Source organism: Pseudophryne corroboree, chromosome 5, assembly GCF_028390025.1.
Source record: "Pseudophryne corroboree isolate aPseCor3 chromosome 5, aPseCor3.hap2, whole genome shotgun sequence".
Lineage (NCBI taxonomy): Eukaryota > Metazoa > Chordata > Amphibia > Anura > Myobatrachidae > Pseudophryne > Pseudophryne corroboree.
This window is the reverse complement of record NC_086448.1, coordinates 359,878,507-359,898,010: the sequence shown is the minus strand read 5'-3', so window position 1 is coordinate 359,898,010 and position 19,504 is coordinate 359,878,507. Positions and strand designations below refer to the sequence as shown.

Below are 19,504 nucleotides of genomic sequence, written 5' to 3'. Positions count from 1 at the left end.
ACCTGTGGACGTCGGGCCCTCATACCACCCTCATGGAGTCTGTTTCTGATCATTTGAGTAGACACATGCACATTTGTGGCTTGCTGGAGGTCATTTTGCAGGGCTCTGGCAGTGCTCCTCCTGTTCCTCCTTGCACAAAGGCGGACGTAGCGGTCCTGCTGCTGGGTTGTTGCCCTCCTACGGCCTCCTCCACGTCTCTTGATGTACTGGCCTGTCTCCTCCATGCTCTGGACACTACGCTGACAGACACAGCAAACCTTCTTGCCACAGCTCACATTGATGTGCTATGCTGGATGAGCTGCACTACCTGAGCCACTTGTGTGGGTTGTAGACTCCGTCTCATGCTAGCACTAGAGTGAAAGCACCGCCAGCTTTCAAAAGTGACCAAAACATCAGCCAGAAAGCATAGGAGCTGAGAAGTGGTCTGTAGTCACCACCTGCAGAACAACTCCTTTATTGGGGGTGTCTTGCTAATTGCCTATAATTTCCACCTGATGTCTATTCCATTTGCACAACAGCATGTGAAATTGATTGTCAATCAGTGTTGCTTCCTAAGTGGACAGTTTGATCTCACAGAAGTGTGATTGACTTGGAGTTACATTGTGTTGTTTAAGTGTTCTCTTTATTTTTTTGAGCAGTGTATGTATGTATGTATATATATATATATATATATATATATATATATATATATATATATATGTATATATGAGGTAATGTTGAAATACTCAGTCTCTGCGCAAACAGTCCAAATGTTTCCAGAGTTGGTTCCTCTCCTGCTTTTAAAACTCCTCCATGTGCAGCTACATCCAGCTCCAAGCCAAAGGAGCAGAAGGGTATTGTTGCTAAGATATTAGGAGAGCGCACTGGTAAGTTTAAAATGTAATTTCTTTATAAATAAAGTGTAGTAGCAACGTACATTTCAGGGGATGTGGTCATTGTCCATAAGCAGGGATTTTATACATACACCCTTCATTGTAAAAAATGTGAAAGTGTTAAACTTACAATGAAGGGTGTATGTATAAAATCCCTGCTTATGGACAATGACCACATCCCCTGACGAAGACCACTATTGGTTGAAACGCGTTGGGCGTGGCTACACACCGTGGATGTTGTGACGTCAGCTGCTGGAACCAGAGCCGGTGCAGTGCTATCAGCGAGACGGAGCAGAGCAGAGCCCTGACGGTTTTTAAATACATGCTGTATTTGTCTTCTGAAACTGAAATGTACGTTGCTACTACACTTTATTTATAAAGATATTAAATTTTAAACTTACCAGTGCGCTCTCCTAATTTCTTAGCATATATATATATATATATATATATATATATATATATATATATATATATATATATACACACATACAGTAATATATATACTATTCTATAGCTTCTATACTGCTCATCAGGACACGTTACACAGTTACACTGCTCTGTACTGATATATATACAGTTATATATATACTATTCTATAGCTTCTATACTGCTTGTCAGGACTCATGTTTCACAGTTACACTGCTCTGAACTGATATTTACAATAATATATATACACTTTTCTATAGCTTCTATACTGCTTGTCAGGACACGTGTCAGTTACACTGCTCTGTACGGATATATACAATAATATATATACTTTACTATAGCTTCTAGTATTACAGTGCAGCATTTTGGTGACCAACAGCATACATATATAGTACAGTAGGCCATTGCTATTGATATATTACTGGCATATAATTCCACACATTAAAAAATGGAGAACAAAAATGTGGAGGGTAAAATAGGGAACGATCAAGATCCACTTCCACCTCATGCTGAAGCTGCTGCCACTAGTCATGGCCGAGATGATGAAATGCCATCAACGTCGTCTGCCAAGGCCGATGCCCAATGTCATAGTAGAGAGCATGTAAAATCCAAAAAACAGAAGTACAGTAAAATGACCCAAAAATCAAAATTAAAAGCTTCTGATGAGAAGCGTAAACTTGCCAATATGCCATTTACGACACGGAGTGGCAAGAAACGGCTGAGGCCCTGTCCTGTGTTCATGGCTAGTGGTTCAGCTTCACATGAGGATGGAAGCTCTCTTCCTCCCGCTAGAAAAATGAAAAGACTTAAGCTGGCAAAAGCACAGCAAAGAACTGTAATTTCTTCTAAATCACAAATCCCCAAGGAGAGTCCAATTGTGTCGGTAGCGATGCCTGACCTTCCCAACACTGGACGGGAAGAGGTGGCACCTTCCACCATTTGCACACACCCTGCAAGTGCTGGAAGGAACACCCGCAGTCCAATTCCTGATAGTCAAATTGAAGATGTCACTGTTGAAGTACACAAGGATGAGGATATGGGTGTTGCTGGCGCTGAGGAGGAAATTGACAAGGTGGATTCTGATAGTGAGGTGGTTTGTTTAAGTCAGGCACCCGGGGAGACACCTGTTGTCCGTGGGACGAATATGGCCATTGACATGCCTGGTGAAATTGCAAAAAAAATAAAAATCACCTCTTCGGTGTGGAATTATTTTAACAGAAATGCGGACAACAGGTGTCAAGCCGTGTGTTGCCTTTGTCAAGCTGTAATAAGTAGGGGTAAGGACGTTAACCACCTAGGAACATCCTCCCTTATACGTCACCTGGAGCGCATTCATCAGAAGTCATTGACAAGTTCAAAAACTTTGGGTGACAGTGGAAGCAGTCCACTGACAACTAAATCCCTTCCTCTTGTAACCAAGCTCCTGCAAATCACACCACCAACTCCCTAAGTGTCAATTTCCTCATTAGACATGAAAAACAATAGTCCTGCAGGCCATGTCACTGGCAAGTCTGACGAGTCCTCTCCTGACTGGGATTCCTCCGATGCATCCTTGAGTGTAACGCCTACTGCTGCTGGGAGTCGATTGTCATCCCAGAGGGGAATTCGGTAGACCACTTGTACTACTTCCAGTAAGCAATTGACAGTTCAACAGTCCTTTGCGAGGAGGATGAAATATCACAGCAGTCATCCTGCTGCAAAGCGGATAACTCGGGTCTTGGCAGCTGCAGTGGTAAATGTGTGTCCGGTATCCACCGTTAATTCACAGGGAATTAGAGAATTGTTTGAGGTACTGTGTCCCCGGTACCAAATACCATATCTAGGTTCCATTTCTCTAGGCAGGCGATACCGAGAATGTACACAGACCTCAGAAAAAGTCACCAGTATCCTAAAAAATGCAGTAGTACCCAATGTCCACTTAACCACAGACATGTGGAGCAGGGCAGACTCAGGACTATATGACTGACAGCCCACTGGGTAGATGTATTGCCTCCTGCAGCAAGAACAGTAGCAGCATCTCGCAAACGCCAAATCGTTCATAGGCAGATTACGCTTTGTATCACCGCTTTTCATAAGAGGCACACAGCTGACAACCTCTTACAGAAACTGAGGAACATCATCGCAGAACGGCTTACCCCAATTGGACTCTCCTGGGGATTTGTGACATCGGACAACGCCACCAATATTGTGCGTGCATTACATGTGGGCAAATTCCAGCACGTCCCATGTTTTGCACATACATTGAATTTGGTGGTGCATAATTTTTTTTAAAAACGACAGGGGCGTGCAAGAGATGTTGTCGGTGGCCCGAAGAATTGCGGGCCACTTTCAGCATTCAGACACCGAGCGCCGAAGACTGGAGCACCAGCAAACACTCCTGAACCTGCCACGCCATCAGCTGAAGCAAGAGGCAGTAACGAGGTGGAATTCAACCCTCTATATGCTTCAGAGGATGGAGGAGCAGCAAAAGGCCATTCAAGCCTATACAGCTACCTACGATATAGGCAAAGGAGGGGGAATGCACCTGACAAGTGCAGTGGAGAATGATTTCAACGTTGTGCAAGGTTCTGCAACCCTTTGAACTTGCCACACGTGAAGTCAGTTCAGACACTGCCAGCCTGAGTAAGGTAATTCCCCTCATCAGGCTTTTGCAGAAGCAGCTGGAGAGATTGAAGGAGGAGCTATAATGGAGCGATTCCGCTAGGCATGTGGGACTTGTGGATGGAGCCCTTAATTCGCTTAACCAGGATTCACGGGTGGTCAATCTGTTGAAATCAGAGCACTACATTTTGGCCACCATGCTCGATTCTAGATTTAAAGCCTACGTTGTATCTCTCTTTCTGGCAGACACAAGTCTGCAGAGGTTCAAAGACCTGCTGGTGAGAAAATTGTCAAGTCAAGCGTAACGTGACCCGTTAACAGCTCCTCCTTCACATTCTCCCGCAACTGGGGCTGCGAGGAAAAGGCTAAGAATTCCGAGCCCACCCACTGGCGGTGATGCAGGGCAGTCTGGAGCGAGTGCTGACATCTGGTCCGGACTGAAGGACCTGCCAACGATTACGGACATGTCGTCTACGGTCACTGCATACGATTCTGTCACCATTGAAAGAATGGTGGAGGGGATTATATGAGTGACCACATCCAAGTAGGCACGTCAGACAGTCCGTATGTATACTGGCAGGAAAAAGAGGCAATTTGGAGGCCCTTGCACAAACTGGCTTTATTTTACCTAAGTTGCCCCCCCTCCAGTGTGTACTCCGAAAGTGTTTAGTGCAGCCGGTCACCTTGTCAGCAATCGGCGTACAATGTTACTTCCAGAAAATGTGGAGAAGATGTTCATCAAAATGAATTATAATCAATTCCTCCGTGGAAACATTCACCAGCAATTGCCTCCAGAAAGTACACAGGGACCTGTGATGGTGGATTCCAGTGGGGACGAATTAATCATCTGTGAGGAGGGGGATGTACACAGTGAAAGGGGTGAGGAATCGGACGATGAGGAGGAGGTGGACATCTTGCCTCTGTAGAGCCAGTTTGTGCAAGGAGAGATTGATTGCTTCTTTTTTGGTGGGGGCCCAAACCAACCAGTCATTTCAGTCACAGTCGTGTGGCAGACCCCGTCACTGAAATGATGGGTTTGTTAAAGTGTGCATGTCCTGTTTATACAACATAAGGGTGGGTGGGAGGGCTCAAGGACAATTCCATCTTGCACCTCTTTTTTTCTTTAATTTATCTTTGCATCATGTGATGTTTGGGTCCAATTTTTCTTTAAGTGCCATCCTGCCTGACACTGCAGTGCCACTCCTAGATGGGCCAGGTGTTTGTGCCGGCCACTTGGGTCGCTTAGCTTAGCCATCCAGCGATCTCGGTACAAATTTTAGGACTAAAAATAATATTGTGAGGTGTGAGGTGTTCAGAATAGACTGGAAATGAGTGGAAATTATAGTTACTGAGGTTAATAATACTATGGGATCAAAATGACCCCCAAATTCTATGATTTAAGCCGTTTAAAAAAAAAAAAAAAACACCTGAATCAGACAAAAAAATTTCAGGGAGGTTTTGCCAAAACGCGTCCGAATCCAAAACACGGCCGCGGAACAGAGTCCAAAACCCGAAAAATGTCCGGTGCACATCTCTAATATATATATATATATATATATATATATATATATATATATATATATATATATATATATATATATATATTATTTTTTTTTTGGCAAAGACGGCAACAGGATGTTGGCAGATCTATTATGCACCATACCGGAGCATGCTGGAATATAGGGCTCTGCTACAGCAGTAATATCTGTACATGAAGTCTTGCAATGCAGTATTACTGAAAAGACAGACTTTTAGCCCACAATTTACAGGATCAGGCTGGAACTTGTAATGCACAATATAACTGAAGCAGACTAACATAGTACACTGGAAACAAGAACAGCAGAATGTGTTGAGACTTACTACACAATAGACAGAAACAGCAGAACATGCAAAGCCTGGTGTTGATGCTTGTACTTTAGCACCATAGACAAGAACACGCTGAGACTTGTGCTGACACTTGGTACACAGTAGACTGGAGCAGACTAGGACTTGTGGTGCACCAAACAGGAACAGGCTGTGACTATACTGACACTTTGATGTGCACTGGATGCAGGAAAAGCTCAATGTGCAGAGTAAAACATTACACAGTAGCAGTGGGAGCGGTACTGTTAAGCCAAACTCTGAGGACATACAGGATTATCAGAAGTTACACTGGCAATGGATGCTGCACTTTGAGGAATTTAAATAATGTGCCCTGGCTGCTGATTGGCAGCACAGGCTATGTGCAGCAAAGCTGGTCCTGAATTGGAGGAATTTTAGTCAGCTGTAATCTGTGTGAATTTTTAATGTTTTGAGTAAAAAATAGCTCCTTGTTACTTTAGCTTCAGTCTCCAAGTAGAGATGTTTGTAGTCTTTAAGTTACTATGGTGGTGACTGTAATTATCTTGTGTTTTTTTTCGATGAGGAGTACAATGTTAACAAGAGAATAATCACTTTTAGGTGCATGATTTGAAACCATTTGCCAGCACTTTAATTCCAAAAAGGGTAATCAGATTTTTTTTATCTTAGAAAATGCATCAAGATTCTAAACTACCACTCACACCAAAGATTGTAAGTGAGACTGCAGATGAAGAAGATGTCCAGTGACCAGACGAAAATCTTGTTTAACTACAATAACTAAAATGTGGTTATCAGATGAGCTTGTTAGAAAGAACACTTAAAGTTAGCAGAAAGCTTACACTGCTCCCTCTACATTAGGGGTGGGGAACGCCTGGCCCACTGGCCATATAAGGCCCACACAGACACTTCATCTGGCTCGGCAGCCAGTGCTGCAGCCACTATGTGATGGGAGGAGAAAACAGTGCCTCTCCTGCCCCTCAATGTGCCCAGCGATGTCTGGTCTTCGGTGGCAGCGGGGTGAATCTCATTGGTTTGTTAGTCAGAGCTCGTGGAACAGCAGCCCCAGCTCCTGATTGGCTGCCGGTCTGCGAGCTTTGATTGGCTAATGAACTGGTGCCTCATTTGAGATGCTCACCGCCGGATACTGACTTCACTGAGCATTGAGGGGCAGGAGAGGAGCTACGCATGATGGTGGACCACACTGCTTGACAAACAGGCAGGTGGGAGCACGGTTTAAAGATTTCAGTCACATCTGGGCGACATCATGCCTAGATCCCTGGGACAAAGATTATTGCCCAGGGGTACAGAATGGAGTTTCAAGATCTCCCACCTCCAAGATTCTTCAAATCAGGCTTACCAGCTTCTCAGGAAGAAAGTACAATCCTGCAAGAGGCAATTCAAAAATGTATACAAACACAGGTCATTGTATTGCTCTCTCAACTCAACTACTCCAGGATCATGGATGGATTCTGAACCTTCCAAAATAATTCCAAAATCAATTTGGAACCAACAAGGAGACTTCCCTTCTTGGCGATGATACTCAACACGGAAGAACAGAGGGTATTTCTTCCATTGGAAATAGCTTTGGTGATCCAGTCAATGGTCCGGGATGCCCTGAAGCCAGCCCGGGTATCTGTTCATCAGTGCATTTGCTCCATGCAAGATTCTGCCAGCTGGATCTCCTGGACAAGTGGTCCGGATCACATCTTCAAATGCACCAGCGGATACGCCTGTCGCAGAAAGCCAGATTTTCGCTCCTCTGGTGGCTGCAGACTTCTCACCTGATCGAAGGCCGCAGGTTTGGGATTCAAAATTGGATTCTTCTAACCACAGATGCAAGCCTCAGAGGTTTAGGCGCAGTCACCCGGGGGGGAAACTTCCAGGGAAAATGGTCAAATCAGGAAGCCATCCTTCCAATAAACATTCTGGAACTAAGGGCTATATACAATGCTCTTCTACAAGTGGCACATCTTCAATATCAAGCCATTCAGGTTCAGTTGGACAATGTAACGGCGGTGTCCTACATAAACAGAGAGGGCGGAACGAAGAGCAGAGCTGCAATGTCAGAGGTAACAAGAATTTTTTTCAGGGCACACACAGTGGCACTGTTGGCAACCTTCATTCCGGGAGTAAACTGGGAAGCAGACTCTCAGCAGACACGATCTCCATCCAGGAGAGTGGGGCCTCCACCTGGAGATTTTCGGAGGTGACAAGCCAGTGGGCAATACCTCAGATAGACATGATGGCCTCTCATCTCAACAAGAAGCTCAGGTGGTATTGTTCCAGGTCGAGAGACCCACAAGCAGTGGCTGTGGACGCACTGGTAACTCCGTTGGTGTTCCAGACAGTGTACGTGTTTCCTCCACTTCCACTCATCCCAAGATTTCTCAAACAAATCAAAAGAACAAGGGTTCAGGCGATCCTCATTGGTCCGGACTGGCCAAGAAGGGCTTGGTATGCGGATCTTCTGGAATTACTAATAGAGGATCCGAGGCCTCTTCCACTTGGCAAAGACCTTCTACAGCAGGGGCCATTCGTCTATCAAGACTTACCATGGCTACGTTTGATGACATGGAAGCTGAGCGTCGGATTTTAGCCCGGAAGGGGATTCCAAACAGGGTGATTCCTACTTTTATCCAAGCTAGGAAGGGAGTAACGTCTAAGCATTACCATCGTATTTGGAAAAAATGTGTGTTTTGGTGTGAATCCAATAAGATTCCTGCTGTGGAGTTTTAACTAGGGCATTTCCTCCTATTTCTGCAAGCAGGTGTGGATGTGGGCCTGGGCTCCATCAAGGTCCAGATTTCAGCCGTGTCCATTTTCTTCCAGAAACAATTGGCTGCCCTTCCTGAGGTTCAGATATTCTTGAAAGGGGTTCTGCACATCCAACCACCCATTGTGCCTCCTACGGCTCCTTGGGATCTTAACGTGGTGTTGCAGTTTCTGCAATCAGATTGTTTTGAGCCTTTACAGGAGGTAGATGTAAAGTTTCTTACATGGAAAGCGGTCACACTGTTGGCCTTAGCGTCAGCAAGACGCGTGTCAGAGTTGGGGGCATTGTCTCACAAGAGCCCCTATTAAATTTTTCATGAGGATAGAGCTGAACTCAGAACGTGTCAGCAGTTTCTTCCTAAGGTTGTATCAGCATTTCATATCAACCAACCTATTGTGGTGCCAGTGGCTACAGACACCTCGGCTACTCCAAAGTCCATGGATGTTGTGAGGGCTTTAAAGGTATATGTGAAGCGGACAGCTCGTCATAGGAAATCGGACGCGCTGTTTGTGCTTTATGATCCCAACAAGATTGGGTGTTCTGCTTCTAAGCAGACAATTGCTTGCTGGATCAGGCCAACTATCCAGCATGCTTATTCCATGGCAGGATTACAGATTCCAAGATCTTTACATGCCCACTCTACTCGTTCCCTGGGTTCTTTCCGGGGTGTCTCGGCTCTACAGCTTTGCCGAACGGCTACTTGGTCTGGTTCGAACAGGTTTGCTAAATTCTACAAGTTCGATACTTTGGTCTATGAGGATCTAACGTTTGGTCAATCAGTTCTGCAGGAACCTCAACACTATCCCTCCCATTCTGGGAGCTTTGGTACATCCCCATGGTACAAATGTGGACCCTAGTATCCTCTAGGACGTAAGAGAAATTAGGATTTTAAATACCTACCTGTAAATCCTTTTCTCGTAGTCCGTAGACGATACTGGGCACCCGCCTAGTGCTTTGTATTTCCTGCTTCGTTACTTGGTTAAGTATTTGGTTCAGCTGCTGCTGTTCGTGTTCAAGTTTGGTTAGCATGGCTTTCCTTGTGTGTGTGTGCTGGTTCAAATCTCACCACTGTCTGTGTATATGCTTCTTTCAAAGTTTGTCCGTCTCCTCGGGCACAGTTTCTAGACAGTCTGGTAGGAGGAGCATAGAGGGAGGAGCCAACCCACACTATTAAACTCTTAAAGTGCCCATGGCTCCTAGTGGACTAGTCTATACCCCATGGTACTAAGGTGGACCCCAGTATCCTCTACGGACTACGAAAATAGGATTTACTGGTAGGTATTTAAAAATATTTTTTGTATGGCCCCTTAAGGATTTTATAAATATCCAAATGGCCCTTGGTAGAAAAAAGGTTCCCCACCCCTGCTCTACATGCAAATTATATTTTTTCAAATAATTCACTTACAGTATATTCCATGTATAGCCAAACCCAGAGCTCTAAAAACAAACATTTGTTCTTGTATGACCTCTTGAGCCGGGTGGTCTTCAGGTTACCGAATGTCGGGATCCCGGCGCACAGTATACCGGCGCCGGAATCCCGACACCCGGCATACCGACAGGTATTCTCCCTCGTGGGGGTCCACGACCCCGCTGGATGGAAAATAAATAGCGTGGCGTGCGTAGCGCGCCACCGTGCCCGCAGCGTAGCGAGCACAGTGACTTCGCAAGGGGCTCATTTGCACTCGCCACGCTATCGGTATGCCGGCGGTCGGGCTCCCGGCGCCGGTATGCTGGTCGCCGGGAGCCAGGCCGCCGGCATGCCATACTACACCCCTTGAGCCAGGTAGCTTAGGTGATTGTATGGTTATTCAGAAAAACCTTTGACAAGCTCACTATTTCTACTTGGTGATAAATTAGAGTCTATGTGATAAGGCTTGGAGAGAGAGTGTGGACGGAGATAATGTACCAGCCAATCATTTAACTGCCATGTTGCAGGCTGTGTTTGAATAATGATAGTTTGGAGCTGGTTGGTTGGTACTTTACCTTTGTCCACTATATCTTTCTCCAAAGCTTAGTACATATAGACCCCCAAAGAGAGAATTTTGAGAAACTAGCTCACTGGTTAATACACTAGCTGACTCGCATTGAATCATGCTTACATAATAAAAAGCCATCACTTTACTGCTCTCTACAATAAAATTATGGGTTGAAGCCATAAGAAAAACGTAACACTAATCAGGGAGAAAAATAAATAAGGATACCTAGGTTAAGGGGTATATGCAATTGCGGTCGAATCCTGGCTGGAATTCGACCGTTTTTAAATTCTACACAATTCGACAGTCAGACACCCTCCCGCCGGGACCAGAATTCGACATATTCAATAAAAACGGATTCGATAGTCCCGCTGTCAAAAAACGGACCAATTGACGATAGTGTGCGTCCTGGATTCGACTTCATGGACGGCACAAAAGTGTTTAAAAAAAAAAATCAAGAAGAAAAATGCGTGGGGTCCCCCCCTCCTAAGCATAACCAGCCTCGGGCTCTGAGCCGGTCCTGGTTGTAAAAATACGGGAAAAAAATTGACAGGGGATCCCCCGTATATTAACAACCAGCACCGGGCTCTGCGTCCGGTCCTGGTGCAAAAAATATGGGGGACAAAATACGTAGGGGTCCCCCGTATTTTTCACACCAGCACCGGGCTCCACTAGCTGGAAAGATAATGCCACAGCCGGTGGACACTTTTATACCGGTCTCTGTGGCCGTGGCATTAAATCCCCAACTAGTCACTCCTGGCCGGGGTACCCTGGAGGAGTGGGGACCCCTTAAATCAAGGGGTCCCCCCCTCCAGCCACCCAAGGGCCAGGGGTGAACCCCGAGGCTGTCCCCCCCATACAAGGGCGGCAGATAGGAGGCTGATAGCCAAGTGACAAAATAAAGAATATTGTTTTTTTGTAGCAGAACTACAAGTCCCAGCAAGCCTCCCCTGCAAGCTGGTACTTGGAGAACCACAAGTACCAGCATGTGGGGGAAAAACGGGCCCGCTGGTACCTGTAGTTCTACTGCAAAAAAAATACCCAAATAAAAACAGTACACACACGCCGTGATAGTAAAACTTTATTACATACATGCTCACCGACATACACATACTTACCTATGTTGACACGAAGTGTCGGTCCCCTTCTCCACGTAGAATCCACGGGGTACCTGTAAATAAAATTATACTCACAAAATTCCTGTGTAGATCTGTCCTCTTCATGTTTGTAATCCACGTACTTGGCAAAATAATAAAACGCAAAACCCGATCCACGCACTGAAAGGGGTCCCATGTTTACACATGGGACCCCTTTCCCAGAATGCCGGGACCCCCCGTGACTCCTGTCACAGAGGGTCCCTTCAGCCAATCAGGGAGCGCCACGTCATGGCACTCTCCTGATTGGCTGTGCGCGTCTGAGCTGTCAGGCGGCGCATAGCACTATGCCGCTCCATTATATTCAATGGTGGGAACTTTGCGGTCAGTGGTTGACCGCGAGTAACCTCAACCGCTGACCGCAAAGTTCCCACCATTGAATATAATGGAGCGGCATAGTGCTATGCGCCGCCTGACAGCTCAGACGCGCACAGCCAATCAGGAGAGTGCCACGAGGTGGCGCTTCCTGGTTGGCTGAAGGGACCCTCTGTGACAGGAGTCATGGGGGTCCCGGCATTCGGGGAAAGGGGTCCCATGTGTAAACATGGGACCCCTTTCAGTGCGTGGATCGGGTTTTGCGTTTTATTATTTTGCCAAGTACGTGGATTACAAACAAGAAGAGGACAGATCTACACTGGATTTTTGTGAGTATAATTTTATTTACAGGTACCCCGTGGATTCTACGTGGAGAAGGGGACAGACACTTCGTGTCAACATAGGTAAGTATGTGTGTGTCGGTGTGCACGTATGTAATAAAGTTTTACTATCACGATGTGTGTACTGTTTTTATTTGGGTATTTTTTTTGCAGTGGAACTACAGGTACCAGCGGGCCCGTTTCCCCCCGCATGCTGGCACTTGTGGTTCTCCAAGTACCAGCTTGCGGGGGAGGCTTGCTGGGACTTGTAGTTCTGCTACAAAAAACAATATTCTTTATTTTGTCACTTGGCTACCAGCCTCCCATCCGCCGCCCTTGGATGGGGGGGGTGGGGGGGGGGGGGGGGGGGGACAGCCTCGGGCTTCACCCCTGGCCCTTGGGTGGCTGGAGGGGGGGATTTAATGCCACGGCCGCAGGGACCAGTATAAAAGTGTCCCCCGGCTGTGGCATTATCTCTCCAGCTAGTGGAGCCTGGTGCTGGTGTGAAAAATACGGGGGACCCCTACGTCTTTTGTCCCCCATATTTTTTGCACCAGGACCGGACGCAGAGCCCGGTGCTGGTTGTTAATATACGGGGGATCCCCTGTCAATTTTTTTCCGTATTTTTACATCCAGGACTGGCTCAAAGAGCCCGAGGCTGGTTATGCTTAGGAGGGGGGACCCCATGCATTTTTTTCTTAATTTTTAACCCATTCCCACCCCTTCCCACTGAAAAACCATGCTCTGATCTCTCCATATTATTTTAGTCAGTAAAAAAAATATATATATATTTTAAAAAATATATTAAATAATACTTGTGGCTCCTTATAGACAAACCCAAGTAGATAATCCCTTCTAATATAAATAGATATGCTATTAGCAATAATAAAAAAAAAAAACACAAAAAAAAACATGTTTTTAAATTTTTTTATTAGATCCCGCCAGCAAAATGAGGTAGACTGGAGTTGACGAAATTACTGTCGAAAAGCACTGTTGTCGAAACGACATTCTTCAATTGAATATACTTTTGTCGAAAAGCCGCATTTTTACCATTGCAGACATGTCGAATTTGACAACTGTCGAATTGCAAAAAGTTGAATTTGTAACGGCCGTTTTTTTGTCGAAAAGTACTGTATTGCATTGTCGAGTCATTTTTTGTGTGTCGAAAATGCCCCGTTTTTCGACATTTGCAGCAATTCGACCGCAATTGCATATGGCCATTAGTATGTTACATACTTATATGGGACCCCATGATTGATGCAAAGCTATGAAAGCCTATGAAAGTACTACAGTAAATAAGCCTTTACCATATAACTTTTACAAAGGGTTAGGTGACTGCCCACATAATTACATACCAGCCAGCAGAAACAAAATTATATCCAACTTCTACAGTATGGAACTGTAAATTAATGTCACTTGAGGTTTAATGCACCAACATATTTGAGATATGCATAGTTTCCAACATAACCCACACCATTGACTAAGTGTTTCTCCCATGTTTCCAGAATCTCAGATTGCAATATTCTTGTTTGAATTTAGGTGATCAACTATTTTGACCTAAATTCACTGTAAATTAAAAACATATCTACAGCCCTATAATTAATAAAGACCATTGCTAACTTGGAAATGTGTCACAACAATAAAAAGGTATATTGTGATATGGTAGAATGGGACAGTTTCAATTGACATTGGACAAAGTAAGTCAAATGGATAATTATCCATGGGTATCTCAGCGGGGACTGTATGTTGTTTATAGTGAAAGGTGTTGAAAATATATAGGTACAGTAGTTTAGTGTTAGTAGAGATTTATGCAAACAATTTGGTAGCATTACATTAGACAGAACATTTTAGTTGCATTTGAGTGGTAAACAGTTCGAATTTGCTTTACAATTTGACAGAAGTAGGAAAAAATGTACTATAAAAAATAAAATATATAAATTAAAAACTACATCTCATGTATGCAATTGTATATGTCCCAATAGTTTTTGTACAGTAACATTTATTATGAATGAAAATATATGCCTCACCTCCACTAGACAGAGCAGACACATCTGGTACAACTATCAATGTACCCGTGAAATCACATCGATCCCCTGCCATTGCAGTTTCAACAGCTTCTGCACGGAGAATAATTTCCACACTGCGTGGTATGGCACCACGAGGCAGTTCTGCCTGGGTCTCCTGAATTCTTACCTGAGAAAGAAAAGATTGGAAGACACCACATTTATGATAAAAAATAAATAAAAAAAAATAGCTTTTATTTTATTGACAATGCCAAAAATGCTCCAACTAATATAGAAATGTTATGTCAAAATTCAAGTTAAATTTTCATTAAAACTTAAAAGGAGATATATCAAAACGGACAACCAAGTCTGAAAAACTAAACATATGTTTTTACTTTTTATATGTAATACAATGAAAACACACCGACCGATGGACCGAAAAAAAAAAAAATTCACAACATGTCAAATAAGAAATAGAAAACAGTAATCAGAGGACTTCGTAAGCAATTGACAATATAGTAGATTAGTACTATGGCCCTCATTCCGAGTCTTTCGCTCGGTATTTTTCATCGCATCGCAGTGAAATTCCGCTTAGTACGCATGCGCAATATTCGCACTGCGACTGCGCCAAGTAATTTTACAATGGAGATAGTATTTTTACTCATGGCTTTTTCATCCCTCCGGCGATCGTAGTGTGATTGACAGGAAATGGGTGTTACTGGGCGGAAACAGGCCGTTTTATGGGCGTGCGGGAAAAAACGCTACCGTTTCCGGAAAAAACGCAGGAGTGGCCGGGGAAACGGGGGAGTGTCTGGGCGAACGCTGGGTGTGTTTGTGACGTCAAACCAGGAACGACAAGCACTGAACTGATCGCAGATGCCAAGTGTGGAGCTACTCTGAAACTGCTAAGTAGTTTGTAATCGCAATATTGCGAATACATCGTTCGCAATTTTAAGATGCTAAGATACACTCCCAGTAGGCGGCGGCTTAGCGTGAGCAACTCTGCTAAAATCGCCTTGCGAGCGATCAACTCGGAATGAGGGCCTATATTGGCAATAGCTTACTAAGGGCCTAATTCAAGGTTGATAGCAAAAGCAAAATCTTCCTCTAATGGGCAAAACCATGTGCACTGCAGTTGGGGCAGATATAACATGTGCAGAGAGTTAGATTTGGGTGGGGTGTGTTCAAACTGAAATCTAAAGTGCAGTGTAAAAATAAAGCAGCCAGTATATACCCTGCACAGAAACAAAATAACCCACCCAAAGCTGCTACTTATTACTGTAACACACTTTAACACAAACTACTACTTCTTACTAGTTTGATGCCTTGGGGCAGTTGGGCTGTACTGGCCCTGGGGTCCCATGTTCTGGACTTGAACCATGGGAATGTTAGGGACCCACCTGATTTCACCTGGCTGTGGCAGGTGGGTCCGTATTTTTGTCAAAAAATTATGCCAAGAACCTCAAGTTTATTATAATTGTTCTGTTTACCAGTTTTCTTAGTGCTTAGTGTGCACCTGCATTTTCCCTTTTTTGTGTACCACTACAAGTCTGAGAAGGGTAGCACCTTTTAAGTTTAGAATTAGGGTGTGCAATCCAGCTCACCTGTATGTAGGATACAAGATTATTTTTATGTGTTTTTCCACACCTTTCTCGTGCAGTCCACTAATATCCCTAAACCATATATTTACCCGCAATCTATCCACAATGAACTCAACTGGGTAAGGGTCATTTCTCCGGACTTATTCTACTGACTATTTTCAGTTTGGCTATCAACATTTTCCATTGCTGAGTACTTGGAGTAAACCATATGCATACTCTCACCTTTATACACCCTACCGGTGCCAACAGTTGTTGAACCAAAGTAGCAGATGCATGCAGAATAGCCATAGCTGGGATCCTGTTAAATATTTCCTACCCTAACATATAAGTTTGTAGCTGTAATGCATTGAACAGAGTGCATGTTACTGAACATATATTGTTCTACTTCTAGTTTCCACATATGGATTTTCTGCTAGATCCTTACTATATTTTGGGATAGTCCTCAGCAGCCAAGGAGTGCATTTATTATACCTGTGGCTTGAAGATCTCTAGATACCACAATTGGCTGATGTGACAGTGCACCTAGCCTGACATTTACAGCTACTGAACCATCCTCCGAAACATTGTAATGTGGTGTAAGATGAACAGTACAATGAAAAAGGTGAAGTTGATGCAAGCAGCATTTTACTCATCTTGTTTACTGTAAGCATGTTCATGGTGCAGTCTCTTGATTAAAAAAATAAATAAATGTGTACGTATGCAAAAAGTATATCCAGAGATTTTGTTCTACATATAGTTGTCCACAGTAATTCAGTGTGTGACTGTGGTGTCTAAATTTGGAATGGTGTTCCTTTTGTGTTCTTTATTCTGAAAGTAAATATTTTGAATATGGCATTTCTGTCACGTACACATCTCATTCAACCAATACTTAACATAGCGTATATACTCGAGTATAAGTCGACCCGAATATAAGCCGAGGCACCTAATTTTACCACAAAAACCTGGGAAAGCTTATTGACTCGAGTATAAGCCTAGAGTGGGAAATGCAGCTCTTGCCGTACACAGCCCTCAGTGCCAGATATGCCCTCATACTGCCAGATATGCCCCCACAGTGCCAGATATGCCCTCATACTGCCAGATATGCCCCACCGTGCCAGATATGCCCTCATACTGCCAGATATGCCCCACAGTGCCTGATGTGCCAGATATGCCCCCACAGTGCCAGATGTGCCCTCATGCTGCCAGATATGCCCCACAGTGCCAGATATGCCCTCATACTGCCAGATATGCCCCACAGTGCCTGATGTGCCAGATATGCCCTCATACTGCCAGATATGCCCCACAGTGCCTGATGTGCCAGATATTCCCTCATGCTGCCAGATATGCCCCACAGTGCCAGATGTGCCCCACAGTGCCAGATGTGCCAGATATGCCCTCATGCTGCCAAATATGCCCCACGGTGCCAGATATGCCCCCTCATAGTACCAGATATGCCCCCTCATAATGCCAGATATGGCCTCATAGTGCCAGATAAGTCCCGTCAGTGCCACATATGTCGTCCCCCCCAAGTGCCAAATATGCTCCCCCAGTGCCTGTTACTTACCCTCCGTCGCTCCCGCGCTGTCTTCTGAAGGATGGACACGGAGCGCACAGCGCGCGCCTCTCCTGTGTCCCTCCTGCATCTCCGGCGGGTCTATTAAAGGAAGTGCCGGTTCGTGAGCCAATCAGAGCTCACGAACGGGTACTTCCTTTAATAGACCCGCCGCTGCCGCCAGAGATGCAGGAGGGACACAGGAGAGGCGCGCGCAGTGCGCTCCGTGTCCCTCCTTCACACTGCTCTCCCTGTCACACTGCTCTCCCTGCACTGACTCGAGTATAAGCCGAGGGGGCTTTTTCAGAAAAAGTCAGCTTATACTCGAGTATATACGGTAAATACCTGTACAGGCACCTATAAAACATCTAATTAATGTGCTCTCCACCAGGGGCATAAGTTCATCCTAGTCGCATGGAGGCAAGTTGGAGTTTGGTACAGGGCCAGATTAAGCCTTTGAGGGTGCCTGTGGTACTTATATAGGGGAGCCCTCTCGTCAGCACCACCCCCCTTGGTTACGTCAGTCGTGTGTGCCTTCTCCTCCAGCAACAGCAACTCCCTGTACTTACATCCAGAGCCAAATTTAGACCATCAGTTTGGGTCCCCCCTCCCTCAGCTGCATGAAGTTTCGGACATGGACACCTTTTACTGACAGATACCACTTACTGACACAGTCGCATCTTACGGATACAAATACTGACACACACACTTAATGACACAGACACCGCTTACCAACACATACACCACTTATTGGCATATACATACTGACAGCCACCCTGTTCTGATACAGATGCAAGTTACTGATACAAACAGTTACCGACACCTCTTACAAACACTTACTGAAAACACAGACACAGTATCCCTTACTGGCACATTATCATACATACTTCGACACACCTTACTGACACAGATAAAACTTACTAACAGAGATACCCCTTATTGACACACCACAAACATTTATACAGATACGAATTACTGACCATCCGAGTCACTGTATGGGGTTGATGCTCACCTCTCCCAAGTCTAGACTACCTTGACCATTGCCACTTTTTATCAGCTGCAGTCAGAGGTCTTTTCATTCTCTGCATTAGTCCACTTAGTCTGTCTCTCCTCAGAAATGCTGGGAGGTGGTGTGGCATGCTACTGGCTGCTACCAGGGGCGTAGAGAGCGCTGAACTGCTGTCAGAGGGTGATGGCAGTTCCCGGAGCTGCAGGGGGGGTGAGTAGCGGAGCTGCGGGTTCCGGAGCTGCAGCGAAGGTGAGTAGCGGAGCTGCGGGTGACGGGTCCTAGAGCTGTTGGGAGTGTGAGACGCACACTGTCACTCTCTCCTGGCTACCTGGCGTAATGTGTACGTAAGGGCTACCTGGCGAAATGTGTGTAAGGGGCTCTACCATGGCATAATTCAGGTTGCTGCTGCATGGAAGGTGGAGGTGGGGTCTGGAGGAAGATGAGGGGGCTGAGAGCTGAGGGAGGTGATAAGATAGGGGCTGAGGAAAGTGATGGAGCTGGGGTCTGAGGAAGGTAAGGGGCTGAGGGCTGAAGAAGGTGATGGGGCTGAGGCTTAAGAGCAATTGGGAATGGCGGATGGTGATGGGTCTTGGGGCTGAGGAAGGTGATGGGGATATGTTTGTCTATATGGGGGGAGGGGGGGCACCATGACATAAGCTTGCTCCAGGTGCCATGGCTACACACTATGCCTCTGGCTGCTACTGCTGTATAGTAGCTGTGTAACCCTTCATGCAGCCACTCATCATGACTGCAGTGTGCAGGCAGCAGGGGGCAGCTGTGTCAGAGGCAGAACAGCTCCATCTGGGGGGGGGGGGGGTCCCACTGATATTACATGTCACAGGGGGTACTCACCCCCTGTGACCCCCCTTTAATCCTCTGATTTGGTGCCCACCCATAAAACAAAAAAGGGAAGCCAAATATGGTGTGTATATGAACACACGGCTTAATTATATAGCTAGCGCTCTCAGCTGGTCTACAGAAACCAGAGCGCACAATGAATTAGCAGGAATCCAGCTATGCTGTGTGACAATGGCCTGTTGGTCAGGATCAGACTCATGAGATTCAGCAGTCTGCAGCAAGCAGAATC

The 19,504-nt window shown here is 45.4% G+C and overlaps 1 protein-coding gene across 2 annotated transcripts in view; it reads right to left on the bottom strand.

Annotated features, from left to right (window-relative positions):
- LOC134927747 (maternal DNA replication licensing factor mcm6) overlaps positions 1 to 19,504 on the bottom strand; it is a 186,417-nt gene that overhangs the window by 124,394 nt on the left and 42,519 nt on the right. For both annotated transcript variants that reach the window (XM_063922651.1, XM_063922652.1), the window contains exon 5: positions 14,301 to 14,466. In XM_063922651.1, coding sequence (XP_063778721.1) covers positions 14,301 to 14,466 — 166 coding nt within the window. The remainder of the gene's footprint in view (positions 1 to 14,300; positions 14,467 to 19,504) is intronic.